Here is a 15,277-nt window from a genome sequence, read left to right on the forward strand (position 1 = left end):
AAGTATTTTCCATAAATAATCTACAGTAGTGTTTGTGATATACCTTGAGATTCCTAATCAGGGATTCTAAGTCATGAAATAGCTTCTTGGTGAGCAGTCTCTGGTGGTTTCAGGAATTCCAAACACATTGTGATAGGTCATCTTAGACATTTTCCCCACATTTCACATTTCCCAACATTTTTACACTTAAAAGACACCGGAGAAATTTTTAAAAGCTGTTCCAGAAATGAAAAGATAAGGCTTCGTGGTTTGAATTTACCTCTCCTGTTAAAAAAAAAAAAAAGAAGAAGAAAGAAAGAAAATATTGATGTCCTCCTACCTGAGGAGAAAGAATCTTAAAGTTTTAGTTCCTAAATACATTGTCAGAACTTCACAAAGATCTCTGGTGTTAAAAGAGGCCATCACTTTATATTAATAGACAAGAAAGAAGTTTTTCTTCCTTTGTTCAGTTGTTGACCAGTGAGAACTAGTAATGGAAAATTGGGTTGTGGTCTTCAAGAAAAAATATTCCTGACTTAGAGTTTGATGGATGACTAATGTACCACCTATTGATAGAGACTCTTGAAATCTACCACTTGGATATTAAATGTGGATTTAGTGTTGTGATCTTCATTACTGATTTTTAACAAATTCAATCGCTCCAATTATAGATTGTCTGGCTTTTTTACTTGCTTTGAACTTTAACTGGAACATTATTACCTGGTTTTTTGTTTGTTTGCTTGTTTTCTTTCTTTCTTTCTTTCTCTCTCTTTTTTTTTTTTTCTTTCTATCTTCTCTGCGTATTTCAGGGATCCAGTTCTGTGTTTGTTTCTAGGTGAACCAACTTTTGAAATTAGAATAAAAACCTTTTGCATCCTGGGTGGGAAGTAGAAGTAGACAGGTGGGGATGGTGAAAATCTCCCCAAGTAACAGATCAGACAGCTCAGAAACTTATAAATGGTTTTCATATCAGACAGAAATATAAGGTACCAAGAAGGAGGAGTGTTCTAGTACACATATAGCCCAGGATTTTTGAAACAGTATTAATGGCATTTTTTGAACTGGGTTCTATTTTTGGACTGAGCTTCTTTCTTTCATTCTTTCATTCTTTCTTTTTTCTTTTTTTTTTTGCCTCCAGGATTATTGCTGGGGCTCAGTGCCTGCACTATGAATCCACTGCTCCTGGAGACCATTTTTTCCCTCTTTCGTTGCCCTTGTTGTAGCCTTGTTGTGGTTATTATTGTTGTTGTTGATGTCGTTCGTTGTTGCATAGGACAGAGAGAAATGGAGAGAGGAGGGGAAGACAGAGAGGGGGAGAGAAAGACAGACACCTGCAGACCTGCTTCATCGCCTGTGAAGCGACTCCCCTACAGGTAGGGAGCTGGAGGCTCGAACCCGGGTCCTTACGCCGGTCCTTGTGCTTTGCGCCACTGTATGCTTAACCGCTGCGCTACCACCCGACCCTTGCTTTTTTCTTTGTTGTTGTTGTGTAATACAGAATGTTTTACAACAGCCCTGGCCTTCATGTATTCGAGAGACCAGTAACACTTCCCACCTCACCTATGTGCCTGCCTCCAAACCAAAAATACCCCAGACATTGTCAAATGTCCTCAGACAGTTGAAAACTATCAATAAATCTCTAGAATTTCAGGAGAGAGGCAACAGGTGTCATCCATTCACAGAGGCACAACCTCCCATCTCAATCCGACTTTGACAGTTGATAATTCATCTTTCTAATTCACTCTTATTTTTGTCCTCAGTTGAGTTGAAACTTTCTCTCATAGGTGGTCTGGTCACTGAGGTCCCTAGGTCCTAGATCTGCCCTCACTTCCAGGTTGAAACTTCTCACATCTACCTGTACCCTGTCTCAGGTTCCCTGGCTTCTACCCACAGCATTGCCCGGAATAAACTGGTAGGCTCCTTTCAGTTGCTTTGCTTCACAAGCTGCCCCTCCACCTTTTTTTTTTTTCCTTCTCATTTCTCTCTCTCTCTTTTCTTTTCAACCACAGTTTTTCAAAACCCCTCAACTACTTCATTCTCCTGCAGTTTCGTATCTTGTCCTCACTCCTTCTTACTAGCCTATGTGGATGGAGCAGAGTTCATGTCACACATGCTAGGTCTCATTTGCTCAAAATTGACCCATTAGCATAAATCCCAGTCACTTAATAATTAGTTGCATTTTGGTTCCTTCAACTCTAGGAGAAGTTCCTTTCCATTCATAGATGATTTTGTGACCCAATGGGCAGAGCAGTCAAATCATAGTTTTTGAAATCATTCTTTTCTCCATTCCTTAACCTGGGAGTCCAAGTTCAGATAAATTCCTACCTCCTTCCCTCCCTTCCTTCCTTCCTTCCTTCCTTCCTTCCTTCCTTCCTTCCTCCCTCCCTCCCTTCCTCCTTTCTTTTTCATTTGAAGGTTGTGGGTGGACATGGGGTTGGATTGAGGACAGGGGTAAGGGGGCTGGTTTCCTCACACTGTTGCCTCCTGTGTATACTCGCTGTTAAAATGTCTGCACATACAGACAACTGAATGAATTGAGCCACTCGATCGTAGTGGGTGACTGCAGATTTTTTTCTGAGTAGAATAATTGCTAAATCACTGAGTGTGAGTGTGCTTTCTCTTTCAGTCAACCAAGAGGCTATAAACAAGTAGCAGAACCTTAGATGTTTTATGATGCAGGGCTTCTAGCTTAGGCAAGTTTGGTTAGCAATATATATAAAAAGCAAAGGTTACATTCAAGGGGACCATAAGCAAAGATAACCAGATACTGGAGATTGTGAAGAGATAACAAGTGTGATATAAGAAACAACTGTCAGTTTCTTGGCCAGCAGAAGTGACTGAAAAGCCATTTTTAGGGAGAATAGATTGTGCTTTGAGATACTAAGCCTGTCTGTCAGAAAAGTTAGTTGATATGTCATTAGTAAAAGATCAGAGGGGTAGTAAACCAGCATACACAAACACACCTTCTCCCCTGTTCTTCCCGCTAAGTGCACCCAGACTTCATTTTTCAGTGTAACCAAAAAAGAAGGGCAAGACAGGAGATTTCAGTTTTCAGTACATTTGGGAAGCTAGTTATGTTTAATCTTCTACAGGTTCTGAAATCTTAGGCTAGTGAAAATACACATTTAATGTGATGATGATTTTTTTTTTCCTTTAAGCTTGAAGAAGAATTCCAAAGAACGGCCAACATATCCAGAGCTTATGGTAAGTATTGCTAGTGGTGTCAGCATATCTAACCAGTAGTTAGTAAAGGTAAAATGACTAAGATGTAAGTAAAATCAAAGTGATTCATTGAGCCATTGGTAGATGGAATTGGAACTCAAGAAGATAAAGACGTTATTTTTTCCTTTTTTACTATTTTACTCTTTTTTTTTGTTTGTTTAAATGTCACTTGGGGCATGTGACAGTCTAAGAAGTTTTCCAAACCTGCCATTTATAGACCAAATTATGTCTATAAGACTTTTGTTTCAGATATTAAAGATATCCAGAATCACAAATTGCTAATATAAAATGAGGTCAAGCATAATTTAAAGGATTTAAATATAAGTAAAACCTCAATATTATATGACTGACAAATTTATTGATAAAATATTTAAGATTAAGTGGTGAAACTGATTTTTGGTAGGTGTTTAGAGAGGGAAGAAGCTCACTTTGTTTTCATTTCAGTGAAAAAGAGTACGACAAAGTACTATTGATTTTAATTACACCACTTAACTATTCCGCTAATCATCTGCACTGTTGTTGAGAATGAAACAGACAAACAGAAACAGTGAAAGCACATCCTAAGAGTTGTTTGCGCATAGTTTCTTTCAAACTGTGGCAACAGCATTGAAGCTGAATACAAACAATTTTTAAAATATAGATGTTAATAGTACATGTGTTCAGAGTTGGAGAAGCACATTCTTTTTCTTTGCCTCCGGGCTTATTGCTGGGGCTCAGTGCCTGCACCATGAATCTACTGCTCCTGGAGGCCATTTTTTCCCCCTGTTTTGTTGACCTTGTTGTTGTAGCCTTATTGTGGCTATTATTCTTATTGTTGATGTCATTCATTGTTGGATGGGACAGAGAGACATGGAGAGAGGAGGGGAAGACAGAGAAAGGGAGAGAAAGACAGACACCCGCAGACCTGCTTCACCGCCTGGGAAGTGACTCCCCTGCAGGTGGGGAGCCGGGCGGCTGGAACCCGGATCCTTATGCGGGTCCTTGCGCTTTGAGCCACATGCTACCGCCCGACCCCTGGAGAAGCACATTTAAAAAAAAATAAAATTAAGATTAGTAATCTGTTGGTTCTTTCTTCCTTTTTTTTTTTTTTTTTTTTTTTCAATTATCCAAGTTTTGACTTTAGCATGAGATGCAATTGTTCTGTTCAAAGGAGATTGAAAAAAAGAAGAAGAACAGATCTTGCTACCATTTCTTACTGGAGCGGAGCTGTAGCTATTCAGTAAGCACTAAATGCTTGCTTCTGTGCTCACAGATAATGTTCAGTTGTTAAGACAGGAAAACATGCGGGTCCTGAGATGTCTTAACAAATGGTTTGGTGCAGTGGCTCCAAAGTGGGGAGAGTATAGTTTGTTTGCTGTGTGAATGCTTTCTTTGCAATGTATCTGTTTAGGTTCTTTCCCCATTTTAAAATCATCTCTCTCTCTCTCTCTCTGCTAGTGAATTATATGAGCTCTGTTTATATTTTGGATATCTCTCTTTTGTCAGATATTTAGTTTGTAATCATTTTCTCCTATTCCATGGGCTGCTGTTTCATTTTGTTGATGTTTTATTTTACTGTGGATAAGTATTTGGTTGGATATAGTTTTTGTTGTTGTTGATTTTTGCCAACAAAAATAAGTTCAATAGATAAAAAGGAGTTCACCATCTCTTATCATCAGAGGTATCCAAATCAAAACTACAGTATCATTATTTCACACCTGTTAGAATAGCTATCTTTTAAAAATATTTTTATTTGCTTTATTTTCATCAGCGAGAGAGAAAAAGGAGCCTTAAGCATTAAAAGCTTTGTGCATTACTATTGGCTTATCTCCCCCACCCTAGGATGGGTGTTATCAAAATGATAAGAGATAACTGGTAAAAGTGTGAGTAAAAATTGAATCCATGCTTCCTGTTAATGTCATTTAGTGCAGATTCTGTAGGAAATAGGATGGAAGTTCCTCAAAAGATTAATAGCACCCCCTTATTATCTAATAATTTCATTTCTGGGTATATATTTGGAAGAAAGGAGATCACTATCTCAAAGAAACATCTACATGCACTCCTAAGTTCATTGCAGCATTATTACCAGGACCAAAATATGGGAGCAATTTAGGTATCCACTAATGGGTAACTGAATAAAGTAATTGGAAAACACACACACACACACACACACACACACACACACACACACACACACACACACTTTTATCCATTAAAAGAAGGAAACCCTGACATTTATAACAATATGGATGAAGCATGAGAGTATTATACTAAGTGAAATAAGTCAAACAGGAAAATATCACTGTATTTCACTTGAATGTGAAATCCAAATAAATAAATTAATAGAAGCAGAACATAAAGTGTTTGCCAAAGACAGCAAGTGGGGAAATAATAATTTGGTTCAGCCCCTGTGGTGAGCAGTCTGGAGAACTCTCAAAAGGCTGGAATGGACCCTATAACCCTGCAGTTCCTCTCCTGGGGATATATCCTAGGGAACCAAGCACACCCATCTAAAAAGATCTGTGTACACCTATATTCTTAGCAGCACAATTTGTAATAGCCAAAACCTGGAAACAACCCAAGTGTCCAACAACAGATGAGTGGCTGAGTAAGCTGTGGAAGATATACATAGTGAAATACTACTCAGCTGTTAAAAATGGTGAATTAATCTTCATCTCATCTTGGATGGAGCTTGAATGAGTCATGTGAAGTGAGACAAGCCAGAAAGAGAAGGATGAATATGAGTGATCTCACTCATGGACAGATGATGAAACATAAGAACAGAAGAGAAAACACAAAGCAGAACTTGGAGTTGGTGTATTGCACCAAAGTAAAGGACTCTGGGTCGGTGGAGGACGTGTTCCTGTCCTGGAACATGATGGTAGGGGAGGACCTAGTTAGAGGAGGTTAAAGTGTTATGCAGAAAAGGGAGCAATGCTACACACGTACCAACTACTGTACTGTTGACAGTAAACCATTTACCCCTCCGATTAAACAAAAAAAGAACATCCATATTATGAAAGTAAACATGAAAAGGGTCAATAAAGTAAAGGATGAATCATAAGCTGAAAACAAATGTTGTCAAAAGTTACAGACCTCCAATGAAGATGTTCTGGGAATGTTCACAGCACATTGACTGTAATGTTGTGTTGTCAGAAAAATCATGGCCTATTTTTCTTTCTTTCTTTTTTTTTTTTTTTCCCTCCAGGGTTATTGCTGGGCTCAGTGCCTGCACCATGAATCCACCGCTCCTGGAGGCCATTTTTCCCCCCTGTTTTGTTGCCCTTGTTGTTATAGCCTAGTTGTGGTTATTATTATTGCCATTGTTGATGTTGTTCGTTGTTGGATAGGACAGAGAGAAATGGAGAGAGGAGGGGAAGACAGAGGGGGAGAGAAAGACAGACACCTGCAGACCTGCTTCACCGCCTGTGAAGCGACTCCCCTGTAGGTGGGGAGCCGGGGGCTCAAACCGGGATCCTTACGCCAGTCCCTGTGCTTTGCGCCACATGCGCTTAACCCACTGCGCTCCCACCCGGCCCCCATGGCCTATTTTGCTATGCAAAATTGCATCATAACTTTTCTGACAGCCTAACAGTTAACAGTACTGGTTTGCTTATGTTGAAGTTCCTAGAAGAGCAAATCTAATTTATGTTCATGATACACACACACACTGGAAACTGTGATGCAATGGATATACTAATTTTATAATGATAATCATTTGTTTTTTAAATTTTATTTATTATTGTAACATGTACGCTCAACCAGGTGCACCACCATCCAGCCCCCAAATTTTATTTATTATTGGATAGAGACAGAGAGAAATTGAAGGGAGGTGGAGACAGGGAGAGAGAGACAGAGCTATACTTCACCACTCCTGAAGCTTTCTCCCTGCAGATGAGGTCTGGGGGCTTTGAACCCTGGTCCTTGAGCACTGCAGTGTGTGTGATTAACCAGGTGTGCCACTGCCTGGCCCTGTCATGTGCATTATATGCATATCAAGGTATCACATCTTAAGCTTCCACACCAAGTATATCTTAATAAATTGTGGGGGAAGAGAAGTATAGGTATGAAATATCAAGCCAGAAGAAATCATAGACAGGGGGACTGGATAATAGATGATTATGATGGCCAGTCACTTGGTCTTTTAGTTTTAAGCCTGAATTAGGTCACAAAAAAGGGATGCTAGGAAAAGACAGAGCAGAGATGAGGCAGTCTCTTTGGGTTTCCATTATCTGTTTAAAAAGGAGGCTTGAGGGACTCAGTATTCTACTCTTTATAGTCAACTAATATCCACAGTTAAGGGAGAATAGAAGATGAATAATAGTTGAGAAAAGCTTAACATACTTCCTGTTTGGGCTGCTGTTTTCTTCTTGATTATGTTTTTAATAACCAGTCAGGAGTCTGTTCAGTTCTTTTCTTGGTTAGCTTGTGCAGTCTCTAGAACACTTTAAAACTATCCACATGAGGTGCAACAGATATACAATAACTCCTGTGAGCTCCTAGGAAACTTTGTTTCAAGTTTAAGTTGCTTCTTTGCATATATATATATATATATATATATATATATATATATTCAGATAAAAGCAGAGACTTTTATTTTTCTGGCTACTTAAATACAGAACACTTTTTCTCTTCCAGTTGTCCTCTTTATCAAAGGTTTCAGTGGAATATACTTGAGTAAAAAAGTGTTAAATTCTAATGTACTCTTTATTGATAGCTGATATTACAATCTGTTCTAACTTAGAGCTCTTTTTATGACCTGCATATTCACATTGTAAGGTAGTAGGATTCCCCCATCTTTTTTTCTGGCATTAGTCTCTGTTGTACTAGAAATGGACTTGCCTTTTAAGGCCGTAACTGTTCCCTGTTTTCCTGTGGAATTGAGGTTTTTTAAATGGAAAATCTGAGTCCAACCTCCCTGACTTTAGCATTGAGAAAACACAGCTATTGTTTAGGTTGTAGGAGTGGATGGAGAGGCAGGAAGGGAAAAATCATTTCCCACATAAAATGCAGTATAATTAAGGTTCTAAAACAGACATGCACCTCTTACCGAACTCCAAAATGCCTTTCTCCCTGACTTGGATGGAGGGGCACACATGCTGAAAAAGCCTCTCCTTTCATTTGTTTTCTTATGCTTCCACAGGGGGAGCATGGCACAGGTTCTTCTAGAGTTGCAACCAACTAACTTTTGGGGTAGAGGGTAAGATGGTAGGTTTTTGTCGAATTTTGCAACTCAAATCTGTCGTTCTAATACAAAAGCAACCATCTTCAATATACATCCAGTAGAACTTTACATCAGATCAGGCAACGAATTAGAGGTGAGTTGAGGACCATTCTTTGTTAATCCTTGTTCTGCATGATAGTCATAACCAGACGACTCAAAGGATTGGTTAGTGAGATTCTGTTTTCCAAATACCCTGGAAAATTTTAGGCTGAATCTCATTGTTAAGCACAAAGGACTGAATCTTAAGAAAATGATAGTCTTGGGGGATAGGGTGTAAACAAATTGGGGTATAAAGGCCATTTGGTGATTACCGCTTGTCCGATTGCTTCTGAAAGTGTGTTTATCCATCTCCGTGTTTTCTCCAAAGCATGGTGAACCTCAAAGGTAGTAAAAGTCCTGTCCTATTCCTGGCTTTTTTTTTTTTTTTTTTTTTGAAACCTAACCTGGACTTGTAGTCTAGAGGTGACTACACCATGTTGATTTGCTCATCTCCTGAGTGTGGTCTTTGCTGTTCTTGGTCCATTGCTTGAGGAAGGAACAAGGTTCCCTCTCATCCACTGACAGTCTTAAAACACACCGCAAGAAGGCCAGTTACCCTTTCCATTTTAAACATTTTCTTTTAAAAAATATGCTGTTTATTTCTTTATTATTGGATTGAGACAGAAAATCAAGAGGGGGAAGGGGAGATATAGAGGGAGAGAGACAGAGAGACACCTGCAGCCCTGCTTCACATTTGTGAAGCCTCCCCCCCCCACAGGAATAGACCAGGGACTTTGAACCCCGGTCCTTGCACACTGTAATATGTGTGCTTAACCAGGTGTGCCACCAGCTGGCCCCCATTTTAAACATTTCCCTGCCTATTCTGTCTTCCCCCCAGCCTTCTGGTTCTCACAACATTTTCCTAGCCTGACACGAAACTGAAAGATGACTGAAGGTTTTTTTTTTTTCTTTAAAATTCAGAGCAGGCTACTGAATTCAATCATAGACTCAGGCTACATTCACTGAATTATTAGCAACCAGTAGATTCAGAGGCAACATGTGGCTGACAAGACACTGGAATCAGTCTCTAAGATGAAAAGAAATTTGAGGTGCCCTGTTTTGATAGTGAATGGCTTTTAAGTCCATTATAATATCTTCTAATATCAAGAGGATGTGGACAAGCTAATAAGCATGACGGCAAAGCACTTGCTAAGTGTGCGGAAGCGCTTAGTAATCAAAAGAAATGCTGCTGTTTATTTGTCAAGGAACTGAGCACACAGGACCCAATATCTAGAGTTTGTCACTAGAGCTGAACCAACACCCACCCTGTATCAGGGAGAAAAGGCAGAAAAACTCTTTTCCATTTTCTGAGTCAAGATACTTAACAGTGACCACCTACCTTTGGTGGTGGTGGTGGTGGAGGGGGTGTTTCTTTTTTGTTCCCTTCCTCATTTGCATTGTTTCCTCAAACTTCTGTGGGTGGGCAACTCAGTTCCCCACAGAGCTGACTCACCAGCCAGCCCTCTCTGCTGTCAGGTTTAAAACAAATATAATTAGAAAACCTATAGCTAGGCAACATGAAGGTTGTAAACAATAGTCCTCAAAGTCAGGGGAAACAGAATGAGTCATCTCTATGTCTGCATGCAAGAAGAAGGCTGGTTGTTCAGCCATTCAGCTAGTCATTGAAAATGTTCCCACCAGACAATCAAGGAGGTGGCAGATGCTGGGGGATGGGTAGGTGGCTTGGAAGGCTCCCTGACGGAATTGTGCATTTGGATTTTTTTTTTTTTGATTGGCTGTGTTCCCACTTTGAGAAGTGTTCATTACAAGTTGATGCATCTCCTATTTAGTGGTAGGAGGTTCCAGTATGACAGTGAGTGGTTACTATAACAAAAATTCGGAGAGAGCTGTTCAGCTACAGAAAAACAAAAAGCTTCATTTCCTTCTAAATTGTTTTTGAAATGTGTGACCTCTCTTATCTCCCTTCTCTCTCTAGCAGAGTACTTGACTTAGTGATTTTGTAAACTTAAAAAAAAAATTATTAGTGATTTAATAATGATTAACAAGATTGTAAGGTAACAGGGGTATAATTCCATACAGTTTCCATCACCAGAGTTCCATGTCCCATCCCCACCATTGGAAACTTCCCTATTCTTCATCCCTCTGGGAGTCTGGACCAAAAATCTTTAAGGGGCGCAGAAGGTCAAAGGTCTGGCTTCTGTAATTGCTTCTCTGCTGAATGTGGATTTTGAAAGGTGGATCCATACCCCCCATCCTGTTTCTTTTTCTTTTTAATTTTTGTTATTATCTTTATTTATTGGATAGAGACAGCCAGAAATCGAGAGGGAAGGGGTGATAGAGTGTGAAGGTAAGAGACACCTGCAGCCCTGCTTCACCATTTGTGAAGGTTTCTCCCTGCAGGTGGCGACTGGGGGCTTGAACCTGGATCCTTAAGCATTGTAACATGTGCGTTCAACCACCTGTGCAGTACCACAGGTGCAGTACCACCTGTCTCCCCCACCACACCCCCAGCCTGTTTCTATCTTTCCCTAGTAGGGCAGGGCTCTGGAGAGGTGAGGTTCCAGGACACACTGCTGAGGTTGTCTACTCAGGGAAGTCAGGTTAGTGTCACAGTAACATTTGCAACTTGGCTGAAATGTGGTAAGATATAAAGCAGGACAAATTGTTTAAAAAACAGGAACCCAAAGTTAGAAATAGAGCAGGTGAAATTAGGGCTCTTTGCATAAAACTACTAAGTCTTTTTTAGGTCTGTTCATAAAGTTTTCTTAACCTGCCAGACTTTTGTCTTTTTAAAAAATAGTTATTATGTTTGTTTGATAGGGTAGAGAGAAATTGAGAGTGGAAGGGGAGGGAGAGAGAAAGAGAGACATCTGCAGCACTGCTTCACCACTCATGAAGCTTTTCCCATTGCAGGTGGGGACTGGGGGCGAGAACCCAGGACCTTGCACATATGATCAACCATGCGTATAATTGCCGAGCCCTAGAAACTTTCTTTTCAACCTTTAATCTTTATGTTAATGTTCCCTAGCATTTGGTAGTCTATTATTTTCCAGCTGGATCATCTCTTTGTGAAGGGAGACATTGGCATGCTCTTTGGCTCTCGATGTGGCTTAGAAAATGGCTTTGTGGGGGTCAGACTGTAGCAAAGCGGGTTAAGCGCACATGGCGCAAAACTCGAGGAGCAGCGTAAGGATCCCGGTTCGAGCCCCCGGCTCCCCACCTGCAGGGAGGTCACTTTACAGGCGGTGAAGCAGGTCTGCAGGTGTCTGTCTGTCTCTCCCCCTCTGTTTTCCCCTCCTCTCTCCATTTCTCTGTCCTACCTGGCAACAACAACATCAATAAAAAATAATAATAAAATAATAAAAAACAATAATAACCACAACAATGATAAAAACAGCAAGGGCAACAAAAAAAGGAAAATAAATTAAAAAAAAAAGAAAATGGCTTTGTTAACTGTTTTAGTTCAAATCAAGAGCAAGCAATGACTTAACAACTTATTGTTACACAAATTGTACTTTCATTCTACCACCCACTTCTTGAAGAATGAGTGTGCAGATTGCTATGGAATCTCTAATTATTTTTCTACCATATCAATTTAAAATTGCTTTGTCAAGGATACAGATATTGGTGAATTAGAGATTTGGACCATCTGTGCTAAACTTGCTTTGTTGTTGTTGTTGTTGGATAGGACAGAGAGAAATGGAGAGAGGAGAGGAGACAGAGAGGAGGAGAGAAAGACAGACACCTGCAGACCTGCTTCACTGCCTGTAAAGCAACTCCCCTGCAAGCCTAATCTTATATTTTTTAACAAACAAGGGATTTATTTAGCCTTAATGTGTGTGATTTTTTTTTTAAAGCAATAGACACTGTCATTGAAACAAATATCAAAATACAAGGAGTGGCAACTAAGAGATCCACTTTTTTTTAAATATTTATTTTATTTATTTATTCCCTTTTGTTGCCCTTGTTGTTTTATTGTTGTAGTTATTATTGTTGTTGTCGTTGTTGGATAGGACAGAGAGAAATGGAGAGAGGAGGGGAAGACAGAGAGGAGGAGAGAAAGATAGACACCTGCAGACCTGCTTCACCATCTGTGAAGCGACTCCCCTGCAGGTGGGGAGCCAGGGTTCGAACCGGGATCCTTATGCCGGTCCTTGTGCTTTGCGCCACCTGCGCTTAACCCGCTGAAGAGATCACTTTTAAGAATCTCTTTCCAGGGTATATACTTAATTTGGAAAAAAATTGGGAGTCGTGTGATGGCGCAGTGGGTTAAGTGCACGTGGCACAAAGCTCAAGGACCGTTGTAAGGATCCTGGTTTGAGATCCCGGCTCCCTACCTGCAGGGGAGTCGCTTCACAAGCGGTGAAGCAGGTCTGCAGGTGTCTGTCTTTCTCTCTCCCTCTCTCTGTCTTCCCCTCCTCTCTCCATTTCTCTGTCCTATCCAACAACGATGACATCAATAACAACAACAATGTTAAACAAGGGCAACAAAAGGGAAAATAAATAAATAAATATTAAAAAAAACAAAAAAAATACATGTTTAAAAACTAGAAGAATCCTACTCACTCCTGAATGTGTTTCTTAGTCTATCTACCATTCATTTCTGTTTCTTTGTTAATCTCATATATGGTCAGCGGCAAATACTAATACTACATTTTTTTTGTTTCCTTTCCCAGCAACATCCATTTTTCACTCTACACGAATCCAAAGCAACAGATGTGGCATCCTTTGTAAAACTAATTCTTGGCGATTAATCACAAAGGACTCAGTCGGTTGAACCCTCCTGTGGATTGGTGGGTTATGGAATGAAACAAGTTCACTAAAGCGCCAATAGAAACTCATCTTTGAGATAATTTAACCCTGCCTCTCAGAAGGGTTCCCCCCCCCATTTTTTTTCTTCCCTGTCAAGAAAAGGGAGGCCTTGGAATCTATAGTATAGAATGAACTGTCTACTTGGATAAAATATGATAAAGACTTAGGGCTTCAAAAGGTGATTAAATATTTAATGTTGTATCATATGAGTCCTTAAGCTTCTGAGAGTTCTCTTGTTCTTACAAAATGAATGAAATAGCCCTGGTTAAAAAAAAAGGTGCTACAGTAGTGATGAATTGTAAGTAGATTTGTAGTTTGTCTCAGTTATATTATTTTAATATTTATGTTTAAGTGCTTGGTTGAAAAGATTCCATTTTATGGAGGGGGGCAGAAAAGACAAATTTAAGCTGGCAATATTTATAGGCCTTTTATTTTTGAATTTCAATCTTGTCTGTGGTCCTGATGAAATGATCTAATATGCATCTTTAAGAGTATTATAAAAGCATCAACAAGAAGTCTTCTTGTGAAAGATTTGTTCCAGCTGCTGTGGTTGCTGTCATGTTCTCAAATTTCTAGTCAATCCTGGGTAATAACCACAACTTTTAGGTGAAATGGCAAGGTTTCCTGGTCATTTTCTTTCCACAGCTTTGTAATTACCCAAAATCATTATCATAACAGCTTAAGGATTCACACAGTTGGTCCTCTTGACATCTGTAGTATAGTGTTCATGGAATGTGATTTGTGATGTGATTTTTATATTGCTTATCTTTGTGTGTGTGTGTGTGTGTGTGTGTGTGTGTGTGTGTGTGTGTGTGTGGTCAAAAGTGCCAAATGGCATCTGTGAAAATCTGTATTTAGTAAAGAGGACATTTGCCAGTCCTGAGAGGAAATATCATGTCAAACCACACAGGGAATCAGTGCCTTTTTCTGCTTTTGCTACTTTTTGCTATTGTATTAGCCCCATTGTTGCCTTTGCATTTCATTTACTCTCTTGATTTGTCTGTTTGTGCATTCAGTGAAGAAGCCTTTCTAATGATGGGAGGGTTGCAATAGGAGAAAATTAAAGGCAGCTAGTAATATCTCTATAAGGATAGAAGATAATGGAGAAGATTGATTGCAATTCTGGCCCTCCTAGGAATGAACTGCCAAATTTCATCACTAGGGCCTTTCATCACTATTTCTCTTCAGAATAGCTAACTCCTCCATAGGAGACTAGATTCATTGTGAATTCCTAGCAGGTTGACAAAGCAACAAAACTCTTTCTTGTGGCCAAGTACACCACAAGTTCCCTAAGTTGTGAACTGAAGTTCCTTGAGCATCAAGGAATGCAATGATCCACCGGAGACATACGTATCATTCATGAACAGGAAGTAGGGATTCTGGAAATTGTCTTACGACAAGGCTACTCTTGCTAAACACAGATAAGAGGAATTGGCAAGTATGTGAGAAGGTTCAGGTTCAGTCTGTGAAACTACCAGATTGAATATCCAGAGCCCAGTGGTGCTTTGGTTTCAAAAAGAATCACTCTTGTCTTTCTTTGACACAACATAGATGTAGCATAAAGGTGGATCCTTCTGACTTCCCCTTACTTTAGATTTTCTGGTTGCAATCGCATAATATTCTGTATTTGTCATTTCTGTTTGGTTTTGACCTCTTGCTGCCCGGAGTGAGGATGGAATGTCCATACAGTTGTTCAGTTTTGAAATCTACTTGTTTAAACATTGTTTTACCTGCTTTAAGGCTTCCTCTGTCTTCAGCTTTTTCCAGCTGAGAAGGTTGGTTCATTATCTTAGTGACCATATCCGTTCACTTTTCTACCCTTCTCCCTAAATCTGCAAGTTTCTCTCTTTGAGACCAAGAAGAAAAGAGTCACGGCTGAATTCCTTGATCTGTTCATCCCTCATTAAAAAAAAAAAAAGGAAAGGAATAGAAAAAATCTGAAGGGATTCCATTACAGCTTCTGTTGAAATATGTAAAGAAAAACATCTTTCTAGCCCAGTTTCTATAACTCTTTTTTGTTGAATGGGGTTTCAAGTTGCAAACTTTGCTAAGAAAATGTGA

General features: G+C 39.6%; 1 protein-coding gene across 3 annotated transcripts in view; it reads left to right on the forward strand.

Annotated features, from left to right (window-relative positions):
• MAP2K6 (mitogen-activated protein kinase kinase 6) overlaps positions 1-13,430 on the forward strand; it is a 127,531-nt gene extending 114,101 nt beyond the window's left edge. For 2 of the 3 annotated variants that reach the window (XM_060202654.1, XM_060202655.1), the window contains exons 11-13: positions 3,138-3,183; positions 10,484-10,585; positions 13,081-13,430. In XM_060202654.1, coding sequence (XP_060058637.1) covers positions 3,138-3,183; positions 10,484-10,573 — 136 coding nt within the window. In that variant the 3' untranslated portion in view covers positions 10,574-10,585; positions 13,081-13,430. The remainder of the gene's footprint in view (positions 1-3,137; positions 3,184-10,483; positions 10,586-13,080) is intronic. The other variant, XM_007524447.2, reaches the window with a different exon arrangement.
• The last annotated feature ends 1,847 nt before the right edge of the window (positions 13,431-15,277 follow it).

This window comes from Erinaceus europaeus, chromosome 12 (assembly GCF_950295315.1).
Source record: "Erinaceus europaeus chromosome 12, mEriEur2.1, whole genome shotgun sequence".
NCBI classification, from domain to species: domain Eukaryota; kingdom Metazoa; phylum Chordata; class Mammalia; order Eulipotyphla; family Erinaceidae; genus Erinaceus; species Erinaceus europaeus.